At 44.9% G+C, this 26579-nt stretch overlaps 1 protein-coding gene across 1 annotated transcript in view; it reads left to right on the forward strand.

The window, feature by feature from the left end:
- Positions 1-26579, forward strand: part of WDR36 (WD repeat domain 36) — a 433115-nt gene that overhangs the window by 320505 nt on the left and 86031 nt on the right. The window contains exon 20 of the mRNA XM_078675494.1: positions 23068-23184. Coding sequence (XP_078531620.1) covers positions 23068-23184 — 117 coding nt within the window. The remainder of the gene's footprint in view (positions 1-23067; positions 23185-26579) is intronic.

Below are 26579 nucleotides of genomic sequence, written 5' to 3' on the forward strand. Positions count from 1 at the left end.
GCCGACTGGACTACGGGAACGCCCTATACGCAGGAACCACCGCCAAACTCCAGATGAGGCTCCATCGCATACAAAACGCCTCCGCAAGACTCATCCTCGACATCCCCCGCCACAGCCACATATCCACCCACCTGAGAAACCTGCACTGGCTCCCCGTCAACAAAAGGATCACGTTCAGAATGCTAACCCACGCACACAAAGCGCTCCACAACATGGGCCCCGACTACCTCAACAGCCGACTCTCGTTCTACACCCCCACCCGCCAGCTCCGCTCCACCAGCCTCGCCCTCGCCATCATCCCACGAATACGCAGAACCACCTCCGGAGGAAGATCATTCTCCTACCTGGCAGCGAAGACCTGGAGCCCACTCACCTACGACTGACCCGTGACCATCTCAGCTTCAGGAAGCACCTCAAGACCTGGCTCTTCGAGCAGTAGCAGCATAGGCCCCCCCCCAGCGCCTTGAGACCCTCATGGGTGAGTAGTGCGCTTTATAAATGCTTTGATTGATTGATTGAGATCCTCACCACAACTCCAAACATTCTGCCTCTGTGAGAAAGTGCCCTCTTTCTGCATGGTTGCCCCCACTTGTTTCTGAATTGCTGATGTGATTTGGCTGAGTGTGCCCTGGGCTCCTGGTAACCAGGTACCCATGGCCTATGTTCTTTCCCTAAAACTGCATTGAAGCCTAAACCCAATTGGCATCGCTGGCCACAGAACAGCCCCAGGTAAATGATACCACAGGTACCCTGGGCACTGTGCCCAGGGAAGGCCTCTAAGGACTGCAGCACTAATTGTGGCACCCTTAAAGGTCCTGTTCCTTCACACTCACACACTGCCTTTGCAGGCTGCGTGTTTTGGTGCAGAACAAAGTGAAGAGTCGACATGGCACACATCCCTGTGTGCCATGCCTACAACCCACTTCCCTGGCATAGATCAGTCACCCCTCTAGCTGGGTGCACTATACCAGTGGTGAGGGTACAGGTACATGATCCCTGTGCCTCTACAGTAACTAAGTCCGGTCTTTGAAATTGTAAGTGCAGTGCTGCCATTTAGAGTATATGGTGCTGGGAGTTTGTCATTACGAACTCCACAGCACCATGATGGCTACAATGAAAACTGAGAAGATTGGTATCAAACTTCTCAGCACAATAAACCCACACTGATGCCGGTGTGGGATTTAATGTAAAATGCACAACAGAGGGCATCTTAGAGATGCCCCCTGAAACTCGACCAACTTTTATTTGAATAACTGTCAAATCATTTTGCTTAGTGTCAGTAAAAATATGGACATCATTTTGATAGGCCAACATATTTTTCAACTCCCAAACAAGTTGAACATCAATGTTTGGTAAACTAAAGTAGTCGAGGCAAGACCAAACTGCTTGCGAAGGAATCAAAAACCTCCAAAAAGGTATAATAGCAGCCGCCAAGATCTAGATTCATTACTAAGTCACACAGTTTTCAAGTCTGAGTTTGAGAAAACGTTTGCTTACTCCTGTTTAGATAGCATTTCTTAGATCTTAGGCAGGGGAAAACAAATGACCATGATGTTTTGGAGTTAACACTTTCAATTCATTTTTCACAACAAGCATGTCTAGGTGATCCTTCTATTTTCTACCCTTATATTCAAAGGAACATTCTGTAATTTGTGAATGACTGAGAAGGCATCTGTCTTCAAATAAATGTTATGTTCATAGCTCTTCACCATACCAAGCTTGTCCTCAAACATTCTTTTAAAACAACTGACCTAAGGAACTCGTGTGAGAGGAGCATCTATCAACCTGTGAAATGGAACATAGATTGCCTGATCTTACCACCATCCCAAAATCACCTTGGTCTCCAATCATGTCAAGTAACTTTTGGTGTGGTTTAAGCAAGTTTATTTTAAAAATAACTCTGCATATCTCTTTTCAATCCCCCAAATGCCAAAGTTTGCATGTCTGTAGGTGAAATCTCTTTATAACCCCATTCTTTGAAATACAAATAATCAGTTATGATGGAGACCCAGGGTCCACAGCGACCTCCGCTTCTACATCATCTGTGGTTATTGTACATATAGGATCCCCACTTCTCTTTGAGTTAATCATGGGATTGATAGACAACACCTCTCTACTTGCAAAATCGTTCCCTGCACCTATTTTGTTAGAAAATAAGTGTTGCTCGTTGACTAATACTACTTCTAGAGCAGCTCTCAAACTCTGACACCGTGTCTTGCTTCTTGATATTTTAAGCAGATCTTACCCAACGCAGGACAATCATTCGAGTTTGCTAAGTGAGTTTTAGAGCCACATCTAGAACACTTCCTGTTTGACGTTGCAATAAATTTATCGTCCCTTTTGGTCTTAGTATATGAGTAAGCATTGTGCTCGAATTTGACCTGGTTGTACGACGGTACAACGCAAGTAAAACAACGTATGCCTTTGCCACACATTTTTTAGCACACATTTTTTTTACTGCCAATATGCATTTACAACACATGCCAATACCACATTTGTTTTTAGATTTAAAAAATGTATTTGTGTGTGTGTGTTGGGGGGGACCCCCACATTCCCCGACATATTCGCAGTAAAAATATGCGTGCCAAAAAATGCAAACCTCGTTGTAAAGGCTGTTTCCCATTTGATCTCAGCGGCAATAATATTGTCAATTTTTTATGCTTGTTTGAATTTTCTTAATTCCTCAGAGTCCATGCTAGACCTGTCAATGATCCTTGTACTTTCTAAAGTCTCCTCAAGGCTAGGGTTTCTGCAATTAAGTAGCTTTTTTTTAATTCTGTCAAAGCAGTTGACCACGATTTGGTCTCTCAAATATTTGTCCAGGTTCCCATCAGATTCAGACTTTAACAAAGAATTTTCATTTTTGCTAAAAATCAATCAATTGATTCATGTTGTAATGGCCAGTTTGTTTTAAACCTGTGAGTCTCGTCAATGATACTGGTGTCATTCTTGAAGTGATTTTGTAGTCTACTAATTGCTTCCACATAAGCATCCCACTGAACAGTTGTTGGAGTAGTTGCACCGGTAGATTATCAAAAATCATCTGCCCTTCAGAGCCTAAGTAGTTGTAGAATAGAGAATGTTTCCTTTGGTATCATAGTTTGTGCCATCAGTTACAATTAAATGGCTGTCAAATATCTTCAACCATTATTTCCATATTAATTTTTGTGCAGCTGGCTCAGCTACAAAAGAAGTAGGAATATGTGCATGCTGCCTTTTGTTTTGAGAAAAGTAACTAACTGAGAATTGTGCTATGAATAATTTATTTTAGCCCGCCAACACCACATTTGAAGATAGAGAAAATGTAACAAATTCAATTGTTTAAGTAATACCAGTTAGGTTTCTCGCGGATTAGTCAGTCCGGAATATGCTTAGATAGTCCAGTAACAAACTGGCACACGACCATTGACCAATGGAATTACTTCTTTCACCTCAACTATGTATGTTGTGAATAGCACAATAAACTGAAGGGTATTTGAATTTACATCACGGGTCAAAGAAGCAGAATAGAGCGGAGGTCAAAGAGGCTGCATTTTCTCAAGAAGTGAGACGGTGCCGCCCAACTCTGATATTCAGAGCGCAGGCAAGACAGAGCTTGCTTGCAACAAAATGAGACACTCTAAATAGGGTGCATGTAGAAATGGAGCGTGAATCAAAACCTAAACCCTTGTGCTCAGGCATAATAATCGCTCTCGAGCGCCCATGTAGGAAGCTGGCTCTGTTTATACTATACCAAAGTGAGGTATAGTGTGCACAGAGTCCAGGGATCTTCCCAGAGGCTAAATTAGGTAATTACTAACAGCTCTCTTTGTGGTAGTATGGGCGAGCAGTTGGGCTTATCCAAAGGGTGTCTTAAGCATTTATTGTATTCACTCAAACAAGACTGATGGCACACACCCAGAGACTGAATCTAGACCAATTAGGTAAGTGGAAAAATGGGATACTTCTATATTATTTTTAGAACCAAGCAGGACTTGGCACTGGTAAGTAAAATGTACTCTCAAATGCAAAACATAATAAGGAAATGCAGTTGTGGATGAATTTGTAATAGTTATCGGTTGGTATTGGTTCAAAAAGCAGTTTACATTTCACAATAATTACTTTTAGAATACTTTTAAATTACTGTATCTACTGTGGTGATATGCCTGGATGCCCCACTGAGGGATCCCACAAAACAAGGTAAGTAAGACTTTTCTTGGTTTAAGTTATGACTTTTTCCTCCATAAAAAAACAGTTCAACACTTGGAACGTTTTAGGCCCAAAACTCATACCATGGGTTCTTAAGGGAGGAAAATGGTTATCGGTTTCACAGGTAAGTAAACGTCTCTTGAGTGGGAATTTTGGGCTCTAGGACCAAGGTTTGCCAAGGTCTAAGTAGGCACTCAAGTTGCAGCGGCACTGGGATGGCCGATTGCAGGTGCTCCGTGTTGGCTAAGGGGGCCTTTGGTTAGGGACTGATTACCAGCAGGCCACTTGGGTGTGGGAGCAAAGCTCCTGGTGTTAAGGACAGTGTAGTAAATAGCCAGGAAGCAGATGATGTCTTGAGTAGATTTATTGTAAGGTTATATGGAAGAGGAGCTAGCTTGTAAGCAGCCAGCTCCAACAGACATCAACTAAAGAATAACCAATGTGCATTCTAAAGTATCTAAGCACCAGTAGAACGTTCTAAAGGAAACAAACTCATTACAATTACAGCTTAATACTTCTAGAAGGATTATTAAAACTTAGCAAACATTATCTGACTTAACAGATTATCTGAGGTTCAGGCGCCTGTGGGTTTCTCTGTTCCGCCTCTGGTTTTTGGTTGCGCTGGGATGCCTCATCGCTGAGGCAGCCATGCGCTTTACAAATCCCTCATAAATAAATAAATAAATAAATTACTACATTACCTTCCCTTCTTCTAAAAACAAAAATATAAAGAAAATAATAAATAAGATTTTATTTCCTAAACCTTGCAGGTTTAACCACATTGCGGGAAATCCTCCTGGCATTCCGTGGGACAGATTCCGCACCAAGAGAAAAGCTACTATCATGCTTGGAGGATACTTGCTTAGCAGGATATTGAACCTTAGCTACCTTGCTTAAGTTCCACCAAAATCCACCTTCGACTTGAATAGCATTGCCCACCATCTTAACTAACTTAACGGGTGGGCCAAGCTTGCGTTCACCTTTGTTAACATGAATAGACTTCTTGATTTTAACAGTATCTCCTACTTTGAAAATAGGTCTTCGATCCTTTCTTAGTGTAAAAACAAATTTTCTGCTTAGTTTGAGTGGAAGAGACATTACTTTTTACAAAAGGCATCAATTTCTGTACATCTGACTCCACATTAATCGACTTGGACATCCACCCTGGACGAAAGGAAGTATTAGGCTTCCATCAATTCGAAAGGAGACACTTTAGTGGACGAATGTGGGGTGGTCCTATAGAACCATATCACGCTGTCAAGGGATTTGACAATATCATGGTTGGTGGCTTTAACCCATTTCACACATTCCCCAATGACTCGATCCTTTCAACAAGTCCAACTGGAACTTTTTATATGTTTTACACCAGAAACAGACTAGAAAGATTCAAAATCCTTACTGACAAACTGTTTTTCATTATCTGAAACAAGTATTTCAGGAAATCCTTCTCTAGACCAGACCTCTCTTTAAAAATCCATAATGCTTTTAGTGTCAGCTTCTCTAACCAATTTGTACTCGGGCCACTTGAATGCATAGTCAACCAAAACCAAAATAAATCTTGAATTACCATGGGGTGTCATATAAGGTCCCATGACATCAACACCAAGTTTGACCCGAGGACGGTCAGGACATTCTACAGGCATAAGAGGAGGAACTGAAGTTTTAAGAGACTTGTCTAAGAAACTGCAATTACAACAGTCCATCACAAACTCGTCGATCTCTGAATCAATTCCTGGCCACCAATATGTGTCCCAAATGCGACGCTTGGTGAAAGAGGAACCCAAATGTCCTTCTTGAGCTCTAACAATAATCCCTTTCCTGAACGAGTGTGGAGAAATAAGTTTATCATTCGGCATCAAAATACCATCTTCTAAAGAAATTTCATCCTCAATTTTAGAAAAAGGTTGAAGTGAAGGAGGCAGAACCTTTTCTCTTGGCCACCCATTCCTAACACGATTACATGCATCTTGAAGTACACACAGTCATTGGAAAATGCTACTCTCCATTCATCCTCCAAACAAAAATTAAGTTCAGGGATGTCCACACCTCCCTCAAGACAATCTTCACAATCCTCTTCAATGAGGTCAGAAAAGGAAACTTCATCCTCTTGGAAATCTGTGGGAGGAAAACGAGAAAGAAAGTCTGCCCTCCCATTCTTACCCACAGAGATGTGTCTGATGTCGAATTGATATTACAACAACTTGGTAACCATTCTCATGATTCTGGGAGTGCAACATTTACTCAGACTACCACCCAAGATATTGACAAGAGGCTTGTGATCAGTTTGAAGTAAAAAAACGCTTTTCCTAAACATACAGGCGAAACTATTCAATGCCCCATGAACAGGCTAACAATTCTTTCTCAATCACTGAGTATTGCAATTCAGGTGACCTCAGTACTCTAGATGCACATCCAATAGTTTTCTCGACTCCCTCCTCCATTTGTGTTAGTGTGGCACCCAACCCCACCTCACTAGCATCAACGGTTAAACAGCATAATAAACTTGGGTCAAAAGGTTTGAGTACCACATTTTTTCTCAAGAGATCTTTAACTTCCCCAAACGCGGATACACATTCATTGCTCCAAACAAATGTAGTCGCCTTTTTAAGGAGATTACTGATAGGGCGGACAATTGTGGCATAATGGGGAATAAACCTTGAATAATATTCACAAAGACCCAACAGAGATTTCACTCCAGTTGTGTCTGTGGGAGTGGAAGCATTAGTAATGGCCTCCAGGAGACCGGGTCTAGGTTTAACACCATCTTGAGTGAGAACATGACCTAAGTACTCTACTTTGGTGCAAAAGAATTTGCATTTTTCTAGTTTTAATATAACACCATTTTGCTGAATTAACCCAACACTTTGTGTAAAATGAGGTCATGTGAAGAAACAACCTTAGCAAATATCAGTACATAGGGGCTCATTAGGATGGCGGCGGACCTTCGTCCGTCCGCCACCCCAGAGGAGGAGGGACCGTCCGCAGGGGCAGCGGCGGTCCCTCCTTGCTAATTAAGATGTGACCGCCACCCTGGCGTTCACATCCTGTATTTTTAACATTGCGGCGGGTGCTGCTTGAAGCAGCACACGCCGCAATGTTAAAAAACCATGTGTTCCTTTGCGTGCACAAAGCTGCAGGCACCGCGTGGTGCCTGCCGCTTCGTGCACGCAAAGGCAGGGGGGTACCATAGGTACCCCCCATGTGCACCCCCTTCACCCCTGGGGGCCCGCAACAGGCCCCCAAAGAAAAGTCCGTATGGCTTTGCACGGCAGAAATGCCGCCGTGTAAAGGCATAGCACCGCTGACATCCTAATATGGCTGGCGGTGTCTGATAGACACCGCCAGTCGTGTTAGTGCTTTTCCGCCGCGGACGGAAGGCAACCGAGGCGGAAAAGCGGCGGACGGAAAAAAGATCCCCCAGCCATCCTAATCTGGCGGGTGTCTTTTTTCAGTCCGCAGTGGTTAATCCGCATCCTCCGGGCCGGAGGTGGCTTCCGCCGGCCCGGAGGATGCGGATTAACCGCAATCCTAATGTGCCCCATAGTCTTCAAAGACTAGAACTCCGTCAACTCCCTTAAGGATGTTGGACATCACCCTCTAAAATACAGACGCAGCCGATTCTAGCCCAAAAGGCATGCATCAATATTGAAACGTGCTTAGAGGGGACACAAAAGCAGTGAGATGACGGTAACCCGGATGCAACTCAACCTGGTGATATGCGCTGGGCATCTCAAGCTTGGTGAAGAATTTGGCACCTTTGGTGGATGCAAAAAGATCATTGATTTTCAGAAGAGGATGCGAGTCAACCCTGATCTCCTTATTGTGGGACCTTAAGTCAACACATACCCTGAGCTAACCACACCTCTTCCTAGCAACCACCAAAGGCGAAAGCCAAAGGGAGGACTCAGTTGGCTCAATAATACCTTTCTCACTCAATTGCAATAACTCCTTCTCTAAGTCATCCCTCACACTATAGGGTACACCCCCGAGTTTATGTTTCACCAGTAAGGACCCCTCTTTAACTATGATTCTGTGATTTAAAAACCTGAATTTTCCCTAAGTCAGAGCTAAAAACTGAAGGGAATTTGTCTTTAAGTATTTGGACCTCATCGTAACACCCTACAACAAGGACCTGTTCTTTGGTTCCAGGTTTAAGGATCATTCCAAAAAGTCCTTTGTGGAACCACCCTAGGAAGTTTAATCCTTTAACATCAACATAGATCTTCCCTTTTATTCTTCTTCCTTTAAAGCGCAACTCCTCTTCAAAGAAACCCAAAAGGTCAATTTTACGACCCTCATGTGACACAGGTGTGCGATCAGGAGGAAGAAGAGGTTGAGTACCTCCCCAAGTTTCATCCAAAAAGTTTTTTCATGCTCATCGAGCTTGATACACTTGTTTCCTACAAAATATCAACGATTGGGTCAACACAGGATTTAGGATCACCTTCAATGACATCGCCAGTACTACAGTCAGAAACAACAGAAACTATTTCAGAGTTGGAAGAAGACTCGGAGTCAACTATGCATACAGCAGGTTTCTTAAAACTGTTTTGTCCTTTTAACTTTAGACAAACTTTTGCAAAATGTCCTACTTTTTTTGCAATAATTGCAAGTGACATTGGAAGCAGGACAGAGGGATCCCCTTAGAATGAGGTGGGTTACTGCATCTTATGCATACCGTAGACTCTGCATTACTTGGTATGCTGAATTTAGTTGGCTTGCTAAAATTGTTGGTATTGCTTTTAACAGTTTTTTTGAAAGACTTAACAGATGAATTGAGCTTAATAGCATTAACAGCTTCTTCAACTTTTTCCTCTAATTCTTTTAAAAAGACCATAGAAATTTCTGTACTCTTAGCTAATTTGATAGTTTCATCAAGAGACGGATCCCCCATAGTTAGTAATTTCGGTCTTATATTTTTGTCTCTACAATGACACACAAATTGGTCCCTGATGAGTTGGTCTGTAAAGTTTTCGAACCTGCTGCCAATCTGCGCAAAACAGAAATGTTGGAATGAACATCTTCATATTCTTATTGCTTCCTCTTAAAAAATGTATGCCTGAGAACCATGAGGCTTGGCTGCTTGTCGAAGCGAAGCTTGAGCTTTTGTACAGTTTCCCTGTATTTGTCATTGTGTGCCTTCTATTTGAAGTAAATCTGGTAAGTGCTTAAACACAGACCTTCCTTCAAAACGCAGAGAATGTATGAGTAGGCATTTCTTTCTATCCGCGCTGAATCTAGCTGCACCAATGGCTCCTAAATAGGTTTCAAAAGTGTCATGCCAAACCTCCCATCTGATGGCTCGTTCTCCAGGATTGTCCAGAAAAGCTGGAGTAGGATTGACTGACTGTAAGGTACAAATAATTAGTGTACACTATTAAAATATTAGTAAAAAATGTTTAAATGTTGAATAAACTATGGTGTGTAACACCGTATGAGGTACACAGTTAGAAAAGAAAAATTGAACAGGCAAGTTGTGTTTTGTCACTATGAAGTGCTCACTGAAGTAAAATGGTGAATTGGTGGGTACATCACCATGTGAAATACTCAAAAATTAGATGGAGAAAAAAAAATAAAGGTGTGTGCGTCACCGTGAAGTGCACACTGAAACAAATGTGAAATGGCGTGAGTATTACACGCGAAACATACGATATGTGGAACACAAGCTGTGTGTATCAGCGATAAGTTTCTTGAGAGATAAAATGAATAGCAAAAAAAAAAAACTTTAATGAAGATTAACTGTGTGCATCTGGGTTGATTTTTGCAGGATGGAAGCAACAATAGACTTCAAGTGTTCTGGAGAAATGAAACTGTGCCACAGAGTTAATAACAGTATATTATAAATAAAAAAATAATTTGTGGAGATGAGCTGTGCGTATCAGTTTTAATACTTGTAGGCTGAGCGCAACATGAGATCAGAGAACTGAGAAAACAAATTGTGCGCTTCAGCATAAGTGAAAGGAAAATCAAGACTCCATTGGTAGCATGGTTCCTAGGAAACACGATGTCACGCTAATATGTAACATATGTGCTGACGTGAGCTGAAAACAAGTCGTATGGATCAGCCGAAGCAAAAGGAAATTCAAGACTTCATCGGTAGTGTGGTTGCTGGGAAACACGATGTCACACTGATTTGTAACACGTGTGCTGACGTGAGCAGGCATCGAGACGAGGAGGGAAAGTCTCTGCACGTAGCCGGCAGCATGCGAGCAGACAGGAATGCGCTGACGTGATCAGGGTCTCGCGAAGATGGCTGTACGCATGCAGGCTCCACCCACGTGGTGGAAACCAGCAGTTACAGAAGAAAATATCAGGTAACAAAATGTTGAGTGAGTGATTATGAAAAATGCATGTAGGAGCAGCTGCGCAGTGGTGATATCGAGACGAAAAAGCTTGCGAAACAGTCTAGAAAGTAAAAGCAGCAATCGTATCAAAGTAAAAAAAAAAAAAAAACAGAGTAGAGGTGAAGTCCGATGGTAGGAAATGAATTAAAAACGTGGTTGATGACTTGGCTTGACAGGGTCTTCTGAACGCTGTAGACAATAGTAGCTGGTATGTTCAGAGACCAAAGGGAATAGTCTTGCTTATGATAACAGTCTTGAAACAGTCTTGAAGCTTTGAATAGAAAACACAGGATTGAAGTTGGCTTGGGAAGTCTTGATTGAAGGTGAATCTCATGCTTGAGATAACTTGCACGCTGGGAGGTCCATGTAACCAGGATCGTTGCCAATCAAATGTAGTAAATAGCCAGGAAGCAGATGATGTCTTGAGTAGATTTATTATAAGGTTACATGGAAGAGGAGCTAGCTTGTAAGCAGCCAGCTCCAACAGACACCAACTCAAGAATAATCAATGTGCATTCTAAAGTATCTAAGCACCAGTAGAACATTATAAAGGAAACTAACACATTACAATTACCGCTTAATACTAATAGAAGGATTATTAAAACAGAGTAAACATTATCTGACTTAACAGATACTACAAACAGCACTGCAGGGGCTAACAAACGACACTAGAGTTGCACCAACAGCGGCTCTAGGGTGGGCATGTGCTGGGTTTCTAGAAGACGTCGGGAACCCTGTGATTCTCAATGGAGGCCTTCAGTTTGGGAAAGTTGATGCAGGACTAGGCTGGGAGACTTCCTGAAGGCGACCACCGACTGGAGAGGTAAGTTGGGCTCTTTAGGGCTGCCAGAGCACCATTGGTTGGGAAACCCAAGGCAATGAGCCGTCGGGTGCAGGGTTGTCTTTTGACGTTTGGTTTATTTAACAGCTGCGGTCGGGGGTAGACCCTTCAGGTTGAGGCTTCAGGCATAGTCTTGAAGCTTGAGGGAGGTCCAAGATCACCAGATCCCAGGTCTGGATTGCTGGTGAGACCTCCTTGTGATATTGGGCCACTCTAACTCGGGCTGTGGGCGTCCGGTGCAAAATCACTAAGTCGCAGGAATCCGGATTCTGGTCTTGGAGTTTTTGTTAAGCAAATCGGGTGCTCACGGGTGCCAGAATCTGGAAGGTGAGTTCAGGACAGGTCGTATGGGCTCTGGGGGGGCTGCTGGACACACCGGTTTCTTTGCTGTAGGCAGGTAAGAGTCTGGACAGGCTGGTCGGGCTGGGGCCTAACCAGTAGGTGTCCTCCTTCCTTTTTTGGTTCAGCGCGTCTCTTCGGTCCTTCTTCTTTCTTACTCGAATCTCAGAAGGTAAGGTTTGGAGTTTCTCCTAAATACTACATTTAAGGGCGTTTAAAGGGGTGTGTAGTTCGGAACCAATGGGTCCCTTCCTTGGGTTGGGTACACCCCCTGATATATCACCCTCCAATGGGAGGGGTGCCTGAGCCGGTCCCTAATTGACTTGAAGATGGAGGGGTCTGAGATGTGTGCTTCACCTCGCATTCCCAACCTGAGGGGTGGGGTTAGCAAAGGTGGACACACCTCTCTTCCTAACATGGTTTTCCTGCCGAGTCTCCAGCCCAAAATGGGGGAGTGGAACCGGTGGGAGCCAGTTGCTGGGGGCAGCAAAAGGCAGGGACAGCTCCTAATGGCGGCAGGCCTTTGAAGCTTCCCCTTCATGGACCCAGCCCATCCTGGGGGAAGAGGCATGACACCTCTGCCCAGGATTGACTTTATTTCTGGACCCAGAGAGTAGAGGCTCTCTACCCAGGGGTCCAGAAAACTGCCTTTGTTTTGTGGCAAATGGCGGGCAGCCATTCAGGAAGCACACCAGGGCTGTTCGTTTTTAAGGGGGTATCTCTAAGATGCCCTCAGAGTGCATTTTACATTAAATCCCTCACTGGCATCAGTGTGGGTCTAATGTGCTGAGAAGTTTGCTACAAAACTTCTCAGTTTTTAGTAAAGCCATTTTGGAGCTTTGGAGTTCGTAATGATCAACGCCCAGACCACATACTCCTTATTACACTTAAAATGTCCAAGAATGGAGTTAGACACTGTAGGGGTACAGGGCTCATGCCACTGTACGCTCACCTGAGGGCAAGGCACCATGCTAGAGTGATGACTTATCTAGGCCCCAGGCAGTGGGTTGTAGGCATGGCACACAGTGATGTGTGCCATGTCTACTCTAGTGTTTGGGTGTACAGGGCCTCTAAAGGTGGCACAATAGGTGCTGCAGCCCTTAGAGGCCTTCCCTGGTCACAGTGCCCTTATTACCCATTGTACCTTTTACAAGAGGCTTACTTGTGGCCAGAGATGAGCCAATTGTGGGTACAAAGATACAGTATTGCAGTCTTGGGAAGAACACAGGCCCTGGGAACCTGATTGGCAGGGACCCAGGGTACATCAAGTCAGGTTGCGTCAGATGTCACTCAAAAAGTGGGGGGTAACCACGCAAAAAGGGTCACTTTCCTACAGCCCATCTCCAGGGCGCGTGGAAGTTTGAAAAACTACAGAACATTGAGCCAGATATTCCCTTTGCAGACTAACAGAGGATAATCACTTAAGCGCAATAAGCAGGATTGAGGGCTCTCTACTATAGTGTTGTAGAGTTAACATTTAACCTAAGTAGCGTTCACAAACACTAATCACTGGTGCAAGTTTAAAAGGTAGAAAGGTGCTCTTCTCTAAACCGGGTCCAAACACAACTTATTGCCAAATTCATTTTATAGTGAACACAAATCAAATCTCAGGCACTGGCTTTTCATTGTAAATTTATTTGTAGATTATGAGAAGAACAGCAGATAACATACTCTGATTACTCCTCTAGACCCAGACAGGAACATGGCTGGAACCTGGAACCCTCATCAAAGGATGCAACAACATTCTAGTAAAGAATGGCATTCTATAATTAAAGTAACATGCCATGAAATAACACTTGAACTGACACAATGCTTCCCTTGACAGGATGGACTGGGAACTGTGCCCAACCCCTTTCATATCTCAATAGGATACTTGCCCTGTCATTGGCAGATGTAGCGCCCACCTGGGCTTGCCTCCCTTTTGTCTTCGTAGCCAGCCAGGCTCCAATCCCAGTGGTTGAGGAGCTGCCCACTGGGCATACATTTGGCACCTTTGGGCAACAGCTAGACCTTAGGAATACCGAAGAAGGGCTGCACATGCTGTGGAGACCTGTGAGGAGAACCCTAAGGGCTGGACCACTTGTATTCAGGACAAAGACATAGAATCCAAGGATCAGGTGGCTACCATTCTTTTAAGCTACAGGGTCACAGAAGCTGCAAGAATCGCCTTTCATAGAAGAGCCCAGCTCATATATTTCAACTGGATCTGCCGTGGACTCTGCTGTTGGCTTATTTTGGAGTGAGTGCTGTTCTAGATGTCCTGGAACTATGGGCTGGTGTCAGATTGTATTCTTCCTGCCTAAACATAGAAAACTGGGACTTGGAATGTTTTTGCTAACTTTTGCTTGGGGGACCATTAAGGGACAAATCGACCTGCCATCTGAAAAGAGACTAAGTCCAAAGGTAGAAAGCTGCACGAGGCCCGACGCAAGCAGCAACTGATCAATGTCCACAACTTCCTGGATGTGATCCCTGATTGGAATTTTTTTTTTAAGTGTGAAGGTAACTTAATGACCGGGACCAATCTTACCTGTGTATCCGGCCCATGCTCCATCGCAGTTGGCCTTAAACCTAACCTTTGTCCCGGTCGAGCAAGAAGTTTCCCTTGGTTGGCACATTGTGCTTATTGGTGCTATGTTATTTTTAAAAATTCAGAAATTTATATCTTTGGCTCCCCTTATTGGATTTTTGTCATTTTGGTGTCTATTTGGTCATTACAATATTCTCTTTTCTTATAAATTGTAGTGGAGTTTTTATTTTGTTGTGTGGTCCACTTTGTCCCTGTTTTATAAATGTTTTACTAGTTTTCTTAAATTAAGCCTGTCTGCTCTGTGGCATAGCTACCTGGGGGTGAGCTCAGGTTTAAATTACTGAAACTTTAATAGACGTAATAAGAGTAGTTCTATCTGATAGACTTCTAACCACATATTCCTTACCTTCAAACCACATATTCCTTACCTTTGTATTTCTCAGAGGTCAGAATGGATCTGGAAGATTTTTCTAGCAGTACGCCTGCTCGCCGGTAGGTAGCGTCGATTAGCTCAGTGTCCATCGCTGGCATCGTCTGTGCCGGAGTGACATCGTAGTAACTATATTGGGGCCACCCAGGTGCACTGACATCGGTTCTTTTCTTTCTGCGCCAGTCAGCTGTGATCCGCAGAGCTACCCCTATGTTTTTTACTGGAATGTTTTGACTTTTTGTTGAAAGTTCTTTGAAGTTTCCTCCTGGTGAGTAGAGAATGTCATGGCGTAGGACAGGTTTTAAGCCCAGCGGAGCCTCCCACTGGGTGATATTGGTGACTGATCTGCACCTTGTCTGTCTGTGGTGCCTAGATCGCGACCACAACTCGTCCGTTTGCAGGCCCATCAAGCCAAAGGCATTCAGGGAGCGGTCCCTGAAGCCGCTAGGGGCCCGACACACAGCTGTCAGACTACATTCATGCTGATCGGGCTTACACGTGCAGCAGGGGCGGACCGCGCAATCCGTAAGACGCACGCTCTGCCACAGGCAGCTGCTTGCCATTCTAGTTGTTTTTGGCTGCAGCAACCTGGAGTCTCATCAGTCCCTTCCTGCAGTTTTCCTTCTCCTCGCATCTGGGCTCCTGCGGATTTGTCCGTCGTTTTGGGCAACTCAGAGTCTTCCCATCTCTGTGCTCCTGAGCCGTTTGCCTCTCTTCCCTCCTGGATCATGGAGGAAATCTTAGCAAAACTTGCATGGGAAACAAAACAACAACCAAACATTAAGCAAAATCTGAACTCCTCCCGGTAACGCACCTTGCATGCTTGTTGATTTCTAAAGAACATAGAGTTTGTTTACTTACCTAATTGTGTTCCATAGCCTCAGATGGTTAGAAGTGATCCTTTGTGTGGTGATCTGTGGGACATAAGAAAAGTCAGATCAACATATTATATAAAGCATTATGGGACAGTTTCATACTAATTAATTGTCTTATATTTACTCATACTATGTAGGGTAAAATATTTGCCCAATTGTTTTACACGAGATGTTAATATGCTTTGCTTTGAATGTATTACTTGTTCCTTGCTTATGCTTTATAGAGCCCTGCATTCCTAAAAAGACTTGCTTGGACGTTAATAGAGGCATTATAGGGAGGCCTCTATGATAAGTGCTCATACATATCAAGGAACCTATAATTCTGTGTTGATTAACCATTGGCAAATGTCCCTCTAGTATTTATGCGTAAGCTGACAGTGCCATTTATTCTTCTACTTCACATTACACAGGAAAAAGGGGATTTACAGGTACGCGTAATTTTCAGCACTTTAAGCAGCTAACAGAAGGGTTAAGGGGTATTCCTTAGATTTATTAGGCTATTCATGTCTTGCTTATCTTTATCCATAGGGAGAGAGAGATAGACGGGTACTAAACGGACACATTCCCTGCAGCACAGTATTCTGTGGATGTCACCTTTTTCCTCCCTTCCCCTTTTCCCTGTCGATCGGGTTTGGCTTCGACTATTGTTGGGCCTGCTCGTTTGATTGGGAAGTGGGAGCCTTTACGTCCTCGCCCTGTTTCATTCCCGCAGAATACCCAGGTGAGAGAATCATGACAGCGACTCTGTGAAAGTAGAGGTCCAGGTCGGAAGGGAGGTCCCGGTATTGTTTACGAGTCCAAAGTCCTCTTTGACATCGTCAGGACATTCAGGTAAAAGACACAAGAAGAAGAGTAAGAAGTCGAAGCGCTCTTCGACTTCTCCTCATCCACCGGCCAACACGAGGAAGGAGCAACAGCATCCGAGGCCTGGTTCTTCAGAATATACCCCCCTAATAGCCGAAGCAACCCCTGTCCAACGCAAAGAGTTTTCTGAGGCCCTGCATCTCATTTTTGGGTGGCCCTGCCCTGTTAAGGACCCTGTGTGTCCCTCAGGGTTGGGGGGCATCTAGTTCTGCACCGGTGGCTCCAGTACCTGCTCCAATGGGCTCCTGTGGATCCTATAATGGATCTAGTTCGGCGCCAGTCGTACCACTTTGACTTTCCCCAGCCCCAGTCCGGATGCTGACGCTCCCGGCAGCACCTGCCCCTATGTTGACACTCCTGGCAGCGCCAGCCCCATTATCATTCCCGAATCGGACACGGAGCCGTAGGGGCATAGTGCAACTCCAACGCCGGCAGGTCCTTCGGGTCCTAGATCGGATCCTGAGACCTATTCCTACAGGCTAGACCTTGTGGAGGAGCGGGAGGGGCCACTGAACCCTCTGGAATGCCAGCCATGCAAGTCCCAATTGGACTGGTTTGAGAAACAGGGTATTGCCAGTGGACTCGATACATCTCCAGATCCAGGCATGTTTTCTCTAACTATCGTGGCTACTGAGGAGGGTGCTTTTTATGCTGTGATGGTGTGGAGAGCAGCTGAGGTCCTTGACCTTCAGCTGCCCTCTGTGGCTGTCAACATTGATCTCTTGACTGAGGTGCCGCAACCGGGAGTTTTCTCTGCATAACCCCTACTCCAATTCAATGAGGCCCTTACCGACATCCTTCTGGGAACCTGGTCCAAACCCTGTTCAGGGGCTTCTGTGAATAGAATGATTCCCCAGCGCCAGAACTAAACTTCCTCACCCAACAATCTACCCCGGAGAGCTTAGTGGCCAAAGCTTCCATATCCCAGGGCACATTCCCTACCACACCTCTGGACAGGGAATCCAAGAGATTGGACCCTTTGGGGAAGGAAATGTTTTCTTCCGCCAGCCTGGCGTTGCGGTCTATAAACACTGCATGCGTATAGGGAAGCTATTCCCACATGCTGTGGGATATGGTTGCACAAGTGCTCCCGCATGTCTCGAAGGAGGCACGGGCCACCGTCTCAGAAGCCTTAACAGCACACGTCTTCAAACTGGGGGGGTGGGCCGTCCTGGGGGGCCTTAAGTGATCTCAGTGGGGGGCGCCAGTCTCTGGCCAAGAGCAGCATAATATTTTGTTTTAAGTATTAAAAGCATGAGTGGCAGTAAGTCACCTTGTAATGGGCCATCATTAACGACTTTTGTGATTTATTTCCTGACTGGGAGTATGTGTAAAGAGGGGTAACAGCTTGACTGCAATGATTAAATATGTTTAGACATAGTTAAACATTTCCAATTTAGCAGTATCATTGTGTAAAAACTACAGGGGGGCCTGGGGATTTTTTTTGTTTTTTACAAGGGGGGGCAGCATTAAGAAGTTTGAAGACCACTGCGTTAGAGACTGGACAGATGCAGCAGGGTTCACAATCCATTGTGGTTTGGACACAACAGTCTCACTAGGCAGAGCAGTTTCCTTGACGGTGGCTCTGAGGCACCACGCCTTGCTGAGAACGACTGACTTCTCTGGGGACGTCCAAGCTTCCCTTAGGGATATGCCTTTAGTGGCACTCGTCTCTTCAGAGACAAGGCAGACTCTGCACTGGAGCACTTAAAGGACTCGTGGACTACAGCCACGATCTTGGCCATCTCGGCTGCCCAACGTCATCCCCAGTCTGCCTTTTGCTGCTTTCGTGGCTACATAAGGGGCTTTCAACCACACCAACCCTATCCCTGCCACTGAGCCATGCAGCTTCCCAGCCTCTGCATGGATGAATGAGGTCGCGGTTCCTACTGGCCTCGTGGGCTGGGTAGCCAGCTGTGTGGTCCAGCCACCACCGAGATCAAAAAACGTTGGTCTCCAGCGGAATCTGAGCTCCACATCACGCTAACGGAGTGCCAAATGATCCTATTAGCATTGAAATCCATTCTACCCTCCATCAAGGGAAGGATGGTAGAAGTGGACGGACATGACCACTGCCATGTGGCACTGCAACAAACAGGGCAGGAAGGGTCGTGGACCCTTTGCCAAGAGGTCCTGTATCTCTGGACATAGCTGTAACAGCAGGGCATTCCCCTGGTGGTTCAACACCTAGCAGGTTCCCTGAACTCCAGGGTGGACAAACTCAGCCGTCGATGCCTAGCAGATTGCAAATGGAGTCTCCAACTGTATGTGGCACAAGGTCTCATCAGTGGGGAGAGGCTTGATTAGATCTGTTTCTCTCTGCTGAGAACGTGCAATGTCGGCAATTTTGCACAGTGGAGTTTCAAAGGCAGCACTCGCTCAGAGATGCTTTTGTGTAGCTCAGGCCTCCTCTCCTGTACCCCTTTCTGCCCATACCATTCCTGCCCAGAGTTCTCAAGAAGATCAGGAACGATCGGGCCCAGTTCATCCTTGTGGCTCCATACTGGGCACGGAGAGTCCGGAATCCTGAGCTACTGAGCATGGCCATCGATGATGCAATCCGGCTGCCCCTTTGGGAGGATCTTCAGTTGCAGCAACAGGGCAGGGTCCTCCACCCGAACCTATCAACTCTCTCCGCCTTCTCGTGTGGAGATTGAGCTGTGGTTAGTTGATAGCTTTCAACCTCCTCCCGAAATCTTCAATCTTATTGTGGCAGCCAGGCGTCCCTCTACTAAGGCAGTATACACCTGATATTAGATGCAATGTGCATCATGTTGTACAGAAAAGTCCACTGACCCACTTTCTGCCTCCCTCCTGATATTTTGCTTTTTATTTTTACTCTTGCTGAGCAGGGCTCTGCTTTGGTCACTCTGAAGGGTTATCTTTCTGGTCTATCTGCCTTCTTGCTGTTGCCTGACCAACCCTCTTTATTTACGTCCCCTATTGCAAATAGATTTTTGTAGGGCCTTGTTCATATGTTCCCCCTTTCTCCTTTTATTGTGCCTCAGTGAGACCTTAATTTGGTCCTTATGTTCTTGATTTGCGCTCCTTTCAAGCCTCTTGACAATTGTCGCCTTCGGCTGCTCACAATTAAAACAGCTTTCCTCGTGGCAGTTATGTCTGCCCGGAGGGTGAGTGAGCTGCAGTCTTTGTCATCCAAGCCTCCCCTTTTCTCGGTTTACCTTGACAAACTGGGGTTTCACACTACGACCTCTTTCTTACTAAAAGTGGTCACACCATTTCATGTGGTTAATCTGTCACCCTGCCTACCTTCTATGCTCCTTCACATCCTTCCAAAGAAGAGGAGCAACTCCACCTTCTGGACCCAAAAAGAGTGTTTTCATTCTACCATGACCACATATGAGAGTTCTTGGTGGACAACCAACTCTTCGTGGGCTTTGATGGCAGTAAAAAAGGTTGGGAAGTGCAAAAGCGCACCATCTCTCTATGGGTCGTACTCTATATCAAGAAATGCTAAGCAATGGCAAAAAGCACTGGTAGTTAGAAGCGTTATCTTGAGTAGACTTGACTACTGAAATGCACTGCTGCTCGAGCCTCCTAAGTACCTAATTAAAGGACTTCAGAGGGTCCAACCGACGGCGACCAAACTGGTTTTAGCAAGACCAAGATATTCATCCACCATAAGATCAGACAGTTAGAGGGTCTGATGCCGTTTAGGAAAAGAGTCAAAACATGGCTCTTTCCGAGAGAATGAAATCTATTGGCTCCCCTCGATCAGTCTACTCAGGGCCGTTCTGTCCATCCACGGCTGACCTGAGCACATGCTCAATAGCGCCAGGATACCTTTTGGACGACAGTGCGCTTTACAAGTGACTGATACAATACAATACAAGCATCTTCCTGAAGGCTTAGGAGGTCATTCCACCACAGCTAAAGCTACCACCACCTCAATAGCATGTGGAGTTCCTATCCTGGATATCTGTTAGGCAGCAATGTGGGCATCCCTGCTCATGTTTACTAAACATCATTGCCTGGACAGTCCACGCAGGGATGGGCACTTTGCATGTTCGGTCCTGCATCACTTCCTAGTTTAAATTTGTCTGCAGACTACCCTCTGGGGTATAGTATTGCTTGGGTAGCTATTCAAAGGTGAGGAATCTGCGGCTAGAAGTCTGTCTCCATCAGATGAACAAGTTACTTAACTTTGGTAATGCCTTATCTGGTAGAGACTATATCTAGCTGCAGATTCTTACTGACCCCCATCCTTCCCGCTCTGCGGCCAGATTTCTCCGGTCAGGTCCCAAGTTTGGACGCACCATTGTCAGTGCACTTCATGGCTCTGCGCTTCTAGGGCGGAAAGGTTTGAAAAAGTAACTGTCGGCGCACCTGGGTGGCACCTATATAGGTATTGCAACGTCACTCCCGTGCAGATGGTGCCGATTGACAGGCGCAGAGCCAATTGACGCCACTTACTGGCGCACAAGGGTACTGGGAAATTTAAAGGTAAGGAATCTGTGGCTAGATATAGTGTCTATCAGATAAGGCTTTACCAAAGGTAAGTAACTTGTTCATTATTACTTGTGGTGAACTACAGATAATAAACCACTTTCTCCCAGCCACTACACTACTTCATTTACAGGCCTGTAACTGCTTGTCCTCGCTTGCCTGAGAGTCAAGTGAAAAAGTTGTGTTTTTGGCCCAGTTTGCACAGCCATGGTAGAACAGACACCAGTGGCAAATTACCTGAATCACCAGAGTTGGGGCCCAGGTGTTTATCTGCCCTGCTGCCACCCACTCAAGCAGGTTCTGGCACCTGATGTTGGTGAAAGGATGAGCAGTCCAATAACGTAAGGTGCTTCTTTTGGCCTGAGTTTGAAAGCTATTAGCAGCTTACTATTTCAGACCGAGTAAGAATATATATCCTTTCCTATCATTCAGCAATATTTTAGCATTTATAAACTTTTGCAGTGCTTTTAGATCAAGTGTGCTCACTTACCACTCTTTGCAGAGAACACAGGCACTGAACGAAGCAGCACTCCATTAAGGAACTCCAAATCAACTTTGTTAAGTTAGTGCGTGCGGTGCGTGCGGCAACTATATACAATTCCAAATGCTGTTACGTCTCTCTCACAGCATAGATGTATTGACTGGTGTTCCTTACAAACATCTCAATTAGAAAATGTGCAATCTGTTGACTTTTGCATGGTATCCTTTTTCTCTTCTTGGCCGCCTCTTTGATCATGAGCTGGATATCTTCTGAGCAGTCCTAAAACTCCTACACCTCTTTAAGATTCAGGTATTTTTCCCTTCTGATCCCTTCTTAGCCCCAGAGTTGACATCATGCTGGGTACCTTTAAAACAATCCTCAAACACCACCTCCTTTATCTCTCATTTCCTCAACCACCTGTGTTTGAACCATTTTGCACAAAACATGGCATGGCTCTTGTTTGGATTCTGATGCATATTATTTGATGTATGTGCTAGAATAGACATTTAGTTCGCCAACCACACTCCAAAATGTTCATTTTCTTTCTCCTTCCTCTGCTGAGTTACTTTGGACAATTCAGTGTAACTTCTGCATAGCATTTTAATTTGAGATGTTCAGCAAATTAAAAATGCAAATAAAAGCAGAATTCTTCGGACTGCTCAACATGTGGTATTGAGTGGTCCAGTCATCTTTTTTTCTGTCATACAAGTAACAGTGAGGTGTTGAATTAAATATTTCTGCTACCAATGAACAACTTCTTTCTTGATCAATGGGGCGGATAAACCTGGTCTATGGGTGACCTTAGTTTTGTGAACCTTTTGGGAGAATCCTTTGAGTTTACCCTGTTTTCCCAGTTACTGATTTAAAAGATGATCAAAACGTGCCACCAAAGCATTCCTTGCAGGATTACCTTTCTGCCTTCTGTGTGACTGAAAGTTTCTAGTTTTTGGAACCTCTGTATCGGATGGTGGCAAACCACATTCACTCTCTCTCCTCTGGATCTTGAATCCTATTAGTAGGGTCCTTTATATTTGACCTTCCTCAATTAGCCCATCAGCGTGGGTACACAAGAACTTCTCCTTAGTCACTGAGGCTTAATTCAGTAAAGTACCACAGTGCTACAGGCATGCAGTATTTCACATTGTCTATATTTTATGAGGAACTGTATTTAATTTCTGTGATCAGCTTTAAAGCCATTTAGTTAAAGTGTGGATTGTTTTGTACTATGATCAAGAGAGTATGTGTTTCATTGTGGTTATCCTATCTTGTGTGAAGGATTAATCCATCTTAGTGGAGTGAGAACTATGGTGGGGATGTTGACAGACATAAAGTCATATATTTTTAAGAGCGAACTGTCTTCATTCAAATATATTCCAATGCACACACTAAAAGATATGTTGTTGATCTAAAAGCGGAGAATACTGCGGGAGTTGGCAATCAAAGCGATGGGGGAAGCCATTTCTCCATGTGGGCTTGTTTAGTGTGTAACCTCACTAGCATGCTTGTTGTCAACAGTTTGATTGTTTTTAATTTCTCATTGCCAAATTTAATATCTAAATTTGTTTTCCATAAAGAAATTGTAATTGATTTTTTTTTAGTAATAAAAATTATTATCGGCAAGTGATCATGGTTGACTAAACCCCATGCCACAAAACGAGTTATACCCAGTTGCTAATTTTCCTAACAGAACTGCTTTTTCTCTTATTAGAAAAGGAACAAACCAAAGGAACCTCCAAAAGTGCCCAAATCTGCACCTTTCTTCATCCCAACGATTCCTGGCCTGGTACCTCGATTCGCTGCCACAGAACAAGAAAACACACAGCAGGTTAGCTTTTGTATAACCCGTTAGATCATTTTTTAAACTTCTTTAATGAAGGCAGATGGTTCATGGTTTGCAGGATCATGTAACTTATTGTGTGGTGAAAGTAGCAACAAGATGTGCAGCTGGAACCTTGTGTAAGTAGCTAGACAATTAATAAACTGTGTTACGTAGCCGTAGAAGAAATGATTCCTAAGTTTCAGAGGCTATTAGAGCACATGTCACGTAGCTGAGCTGAATCCCCGAATTTGCTTGGTTGAAGCCAAATGAATACATACATAAATATATTGATTTTGAAAACCTTCCAGACAATTAAATTGTACCATCTTCTCATGACAGTGAACTTTCCCGGTCTACACTGGGCATATTGTATGAAATGGGACACAGGGTGTACCCTATGATACCTTGAATGGGCTATGTTATGCAAGTATTTGTAGGTTCGGTTTGACAGGTTTTTAGGTCAAATCTACAAGACAGTGTGTGCGCTGTCCGTTGCGAGGCTTATGATTGCATTTCAAGAACACACACGGGCTTGAGCCCATTGTTCACCATTGGCTGGCTTTTTTGCCACTCATGTGTCTGGTTTCTTAGTTGTGTCTCAGCTTGTCAATCTTCTCTTTCTCCCTGCTTTGGAGCTTTGCCTCTTTACCAGGTCTTTGATTGACTGGCATCTCTGCTTTCACTGCTTGCTTCTTAAATACTACTTTTTTATGCTAAGCACTCCATGAGAGTGCATGTGTTTTTGAGCGGTCTCCGTCGTGTAATACTCTCCTTCTGCACTCAGTTGCTTTCTATCACCAGAGTGCTTCTCCCCACCCCCTCCTTGTTGTGCTCTCCCATTTGCTTCTCCCTATTGCCTCACTTGCCCTCTGTTTTGCTTCCCCCACCGGTGCCTTCCTTCTCTCTCCCTACCGGTGCCTTCCTTCTCTCTCCCTGTTGAACCATCTGCTCCCTCAGTGTTGCTGTCTCCCAAACCCTCTGTTGCTTCCGCATTCCTGTCTTGTTGCTTATCCCTACCTTCCCTTCCACTCCTGTGTTAATTTAATTATGCCTACCTCCTGCCCTACCCTGTGTTGCTTATGCCTTCCTTTTTATCCTTGGGGATGCTGTGCAGCATGCTGAAAACTATTCACAAAGCCAGTAGGTCACCACAAATGAGAGAGCTATTGGCTTTGCCAGTGCTTATTACTTTAGAGCCTCGATTGTATCTCACCCTCCTATTTCTACCCCTGCAGTGCTCTGTGTTATATGGCATAACGCTAGCATTAAGAAATAGGCGACTGGATGTCCTTTGGGGGGTCTTAACCGTTGTCCTATTCCATATTTCTACCTACATATCTGTCCTCATTCCATTGTCTTCCTTGTATCAGAGTACAGTCGGAAACTGATTCAAGAGTAGTCCAAACAAAGGAGGAGGGCCTGGGGCTTTTTGAGAGGTCCAGCACATGGGCCTCACCAGTGATGAAGAGAATATAGAGTGTGCAGTTCCTGGGTGAGAGGCTAGGTCTGGAAGAGGGAGGGGAGTGCTCCTTTTAGGAGCAAAGGCCCTCACACACCCTGAGGAGTATTGTGCTTCATCATCGAGCAGCTCCTCGTTGGGCCGGCACGGCAGTGCCCAACGGGCCCCTCAAGGGGGCTCTTTACTGGAAGTCTTTCTTTTTTGCCAATGTAGGTTGGCATGGACGAGGGGTGAAAAGTGAGTAGAATGGGTTAGTGAAAAATGTGTTCAAATAGGCTAAAAGGATCCAGACAGGAAGTGAAGTTTTAATACTTTGGTCACTTTGTCAAGGTTAAAAGCGTGATGTGAGCATAAAATAGATTTATTGATCTACTTGGCTACAAAAGTAGTGCATAGCAAGGTTAACATGTTCCATGCCTGTTACAGTCCATAATGGATTATGGCATTTCACCAGGACCAGAAAGACCTAATTCTACGCTTCACAGGGATGGGAGGGATGAGAAATGTGTGAACCATGCCCTGTGGATAATGTGCAAAAGACGGGAACAATATATCCTGTATACTTTACATAGACACTGGGACGTCACGTTGGTGGTAGACCTAGACAGAGGGAATAAAAAGGTACACAACACACAAATTTCCATGGTTGTATGTCGACCCAGTTGGGTTGAGGAACATAGATCACATGGTATACCAGTGATGTGAGGTGGTCTTAGGCGAACAGGTGTGGGTGTCGTAGAGATACAGGTGTACTTTGACACAGAAAATATCAGTCTTGCTGCCTGTATGTTAAAAGGATATAAAATACATGTTAAGAATAACACACCTGAGACACCAAGTGTGACCCCAGTATAAATTGTCCACTGCTGCGCCAATGAAAGGAAGGTTGCAACTTGGAAGTTACAGGTTGCATGGTAGCCAAAAAGATGGGAAGATAAGAGGGATTGCCTCCCAGTGAGTTTACCCTGTGAAACATATGTGGCAGCAAGGTGATCGCTAGCTGATGTAACCATTCAAAACAACATGTAAGCATTCAAACGAGCAATCTTTTAAACCGTAAAGAGGTGGCGGGTCAGAGAAAGTGGAAGGGGAAAGGCTAGAGAGGAGAGGAGGGGAAGGAGGGGCGGGAGAGGGGAGGGGATGGAAAGAGGGGAGGGAAACTGACTACGTGGTGGTCCTCACTCGTGAGGACAAGGGCTAACCCGTGTTTGTAGTTTATGGCAGCCCCAGTCAGACTGGACAAAGGGAGCACTGCATGGCATGTTGTCACTGCTAGGAGGCAAAAGTGAAGGACAAGCCAAGAAGTCTGCTGCCCAGGTCCGGTCGATTCTTCAGGTGAGTGGGTAAACCGGAAGCTTGTTTCGCAGGCAGTGTAGGCCAAGCAAGGGAGTCTGGTTTGGTGTGGTTTATATAACATATTCAAGGTCCAACGGAAACCGAGAGATCACATGTGCCACGTGGTGCACATGGCAATCTGGAAGCTTCTCCAAGGCTCCTGAAGGAAACACGTGCCAGTACATTGGCCTTAACCTTACAGGAAGGACAGATGCAAACTAATGGATGGAGTCACTGAACAGGAAACAAATGGTTCGAGGCATATGAGCTGCAGATTCTACACTTTGCATTAGATCGCCACCTGGTGTTGGGCTCGGATCATTGCATGTTGTTGTCTTCTTGGAAGAAGTCTTTGTAGTCATGAGATAGGTGGCTCGTCCCTGGGTCAATAGTGTGCATGGGCATCGGCTCCATCCTTAGATTGTTTTTTTTCCGCCACGGGTTCGGATGCAACTTTTCCGCTCCGGTTCGAAATCTACTTTCCAAGGACTTCGACGTGCAAAACTTCCTAAAAACAACTTCAACATAAATATCCATAGACTCTACTTCATCAGTTCGATTCTGGTCGTCCACGAGGGCCGTTGGCTACCCACGTGGTGAGGCCTAC

This window comes from Lissotriton helveticus, chromosome 2_1, assembly GCF_964261635.1.
Source record: "Lissotriton helveticus chromosome 2_1, aLisHel1.1, whole genome shotgun sequence".
NCBI classification, from domain to species: Eukaryota; Metazoa; Chordata; class Amphibia; order Caudata; family Salamandridae; genus Lissotriton; species Lissotriton helveticus.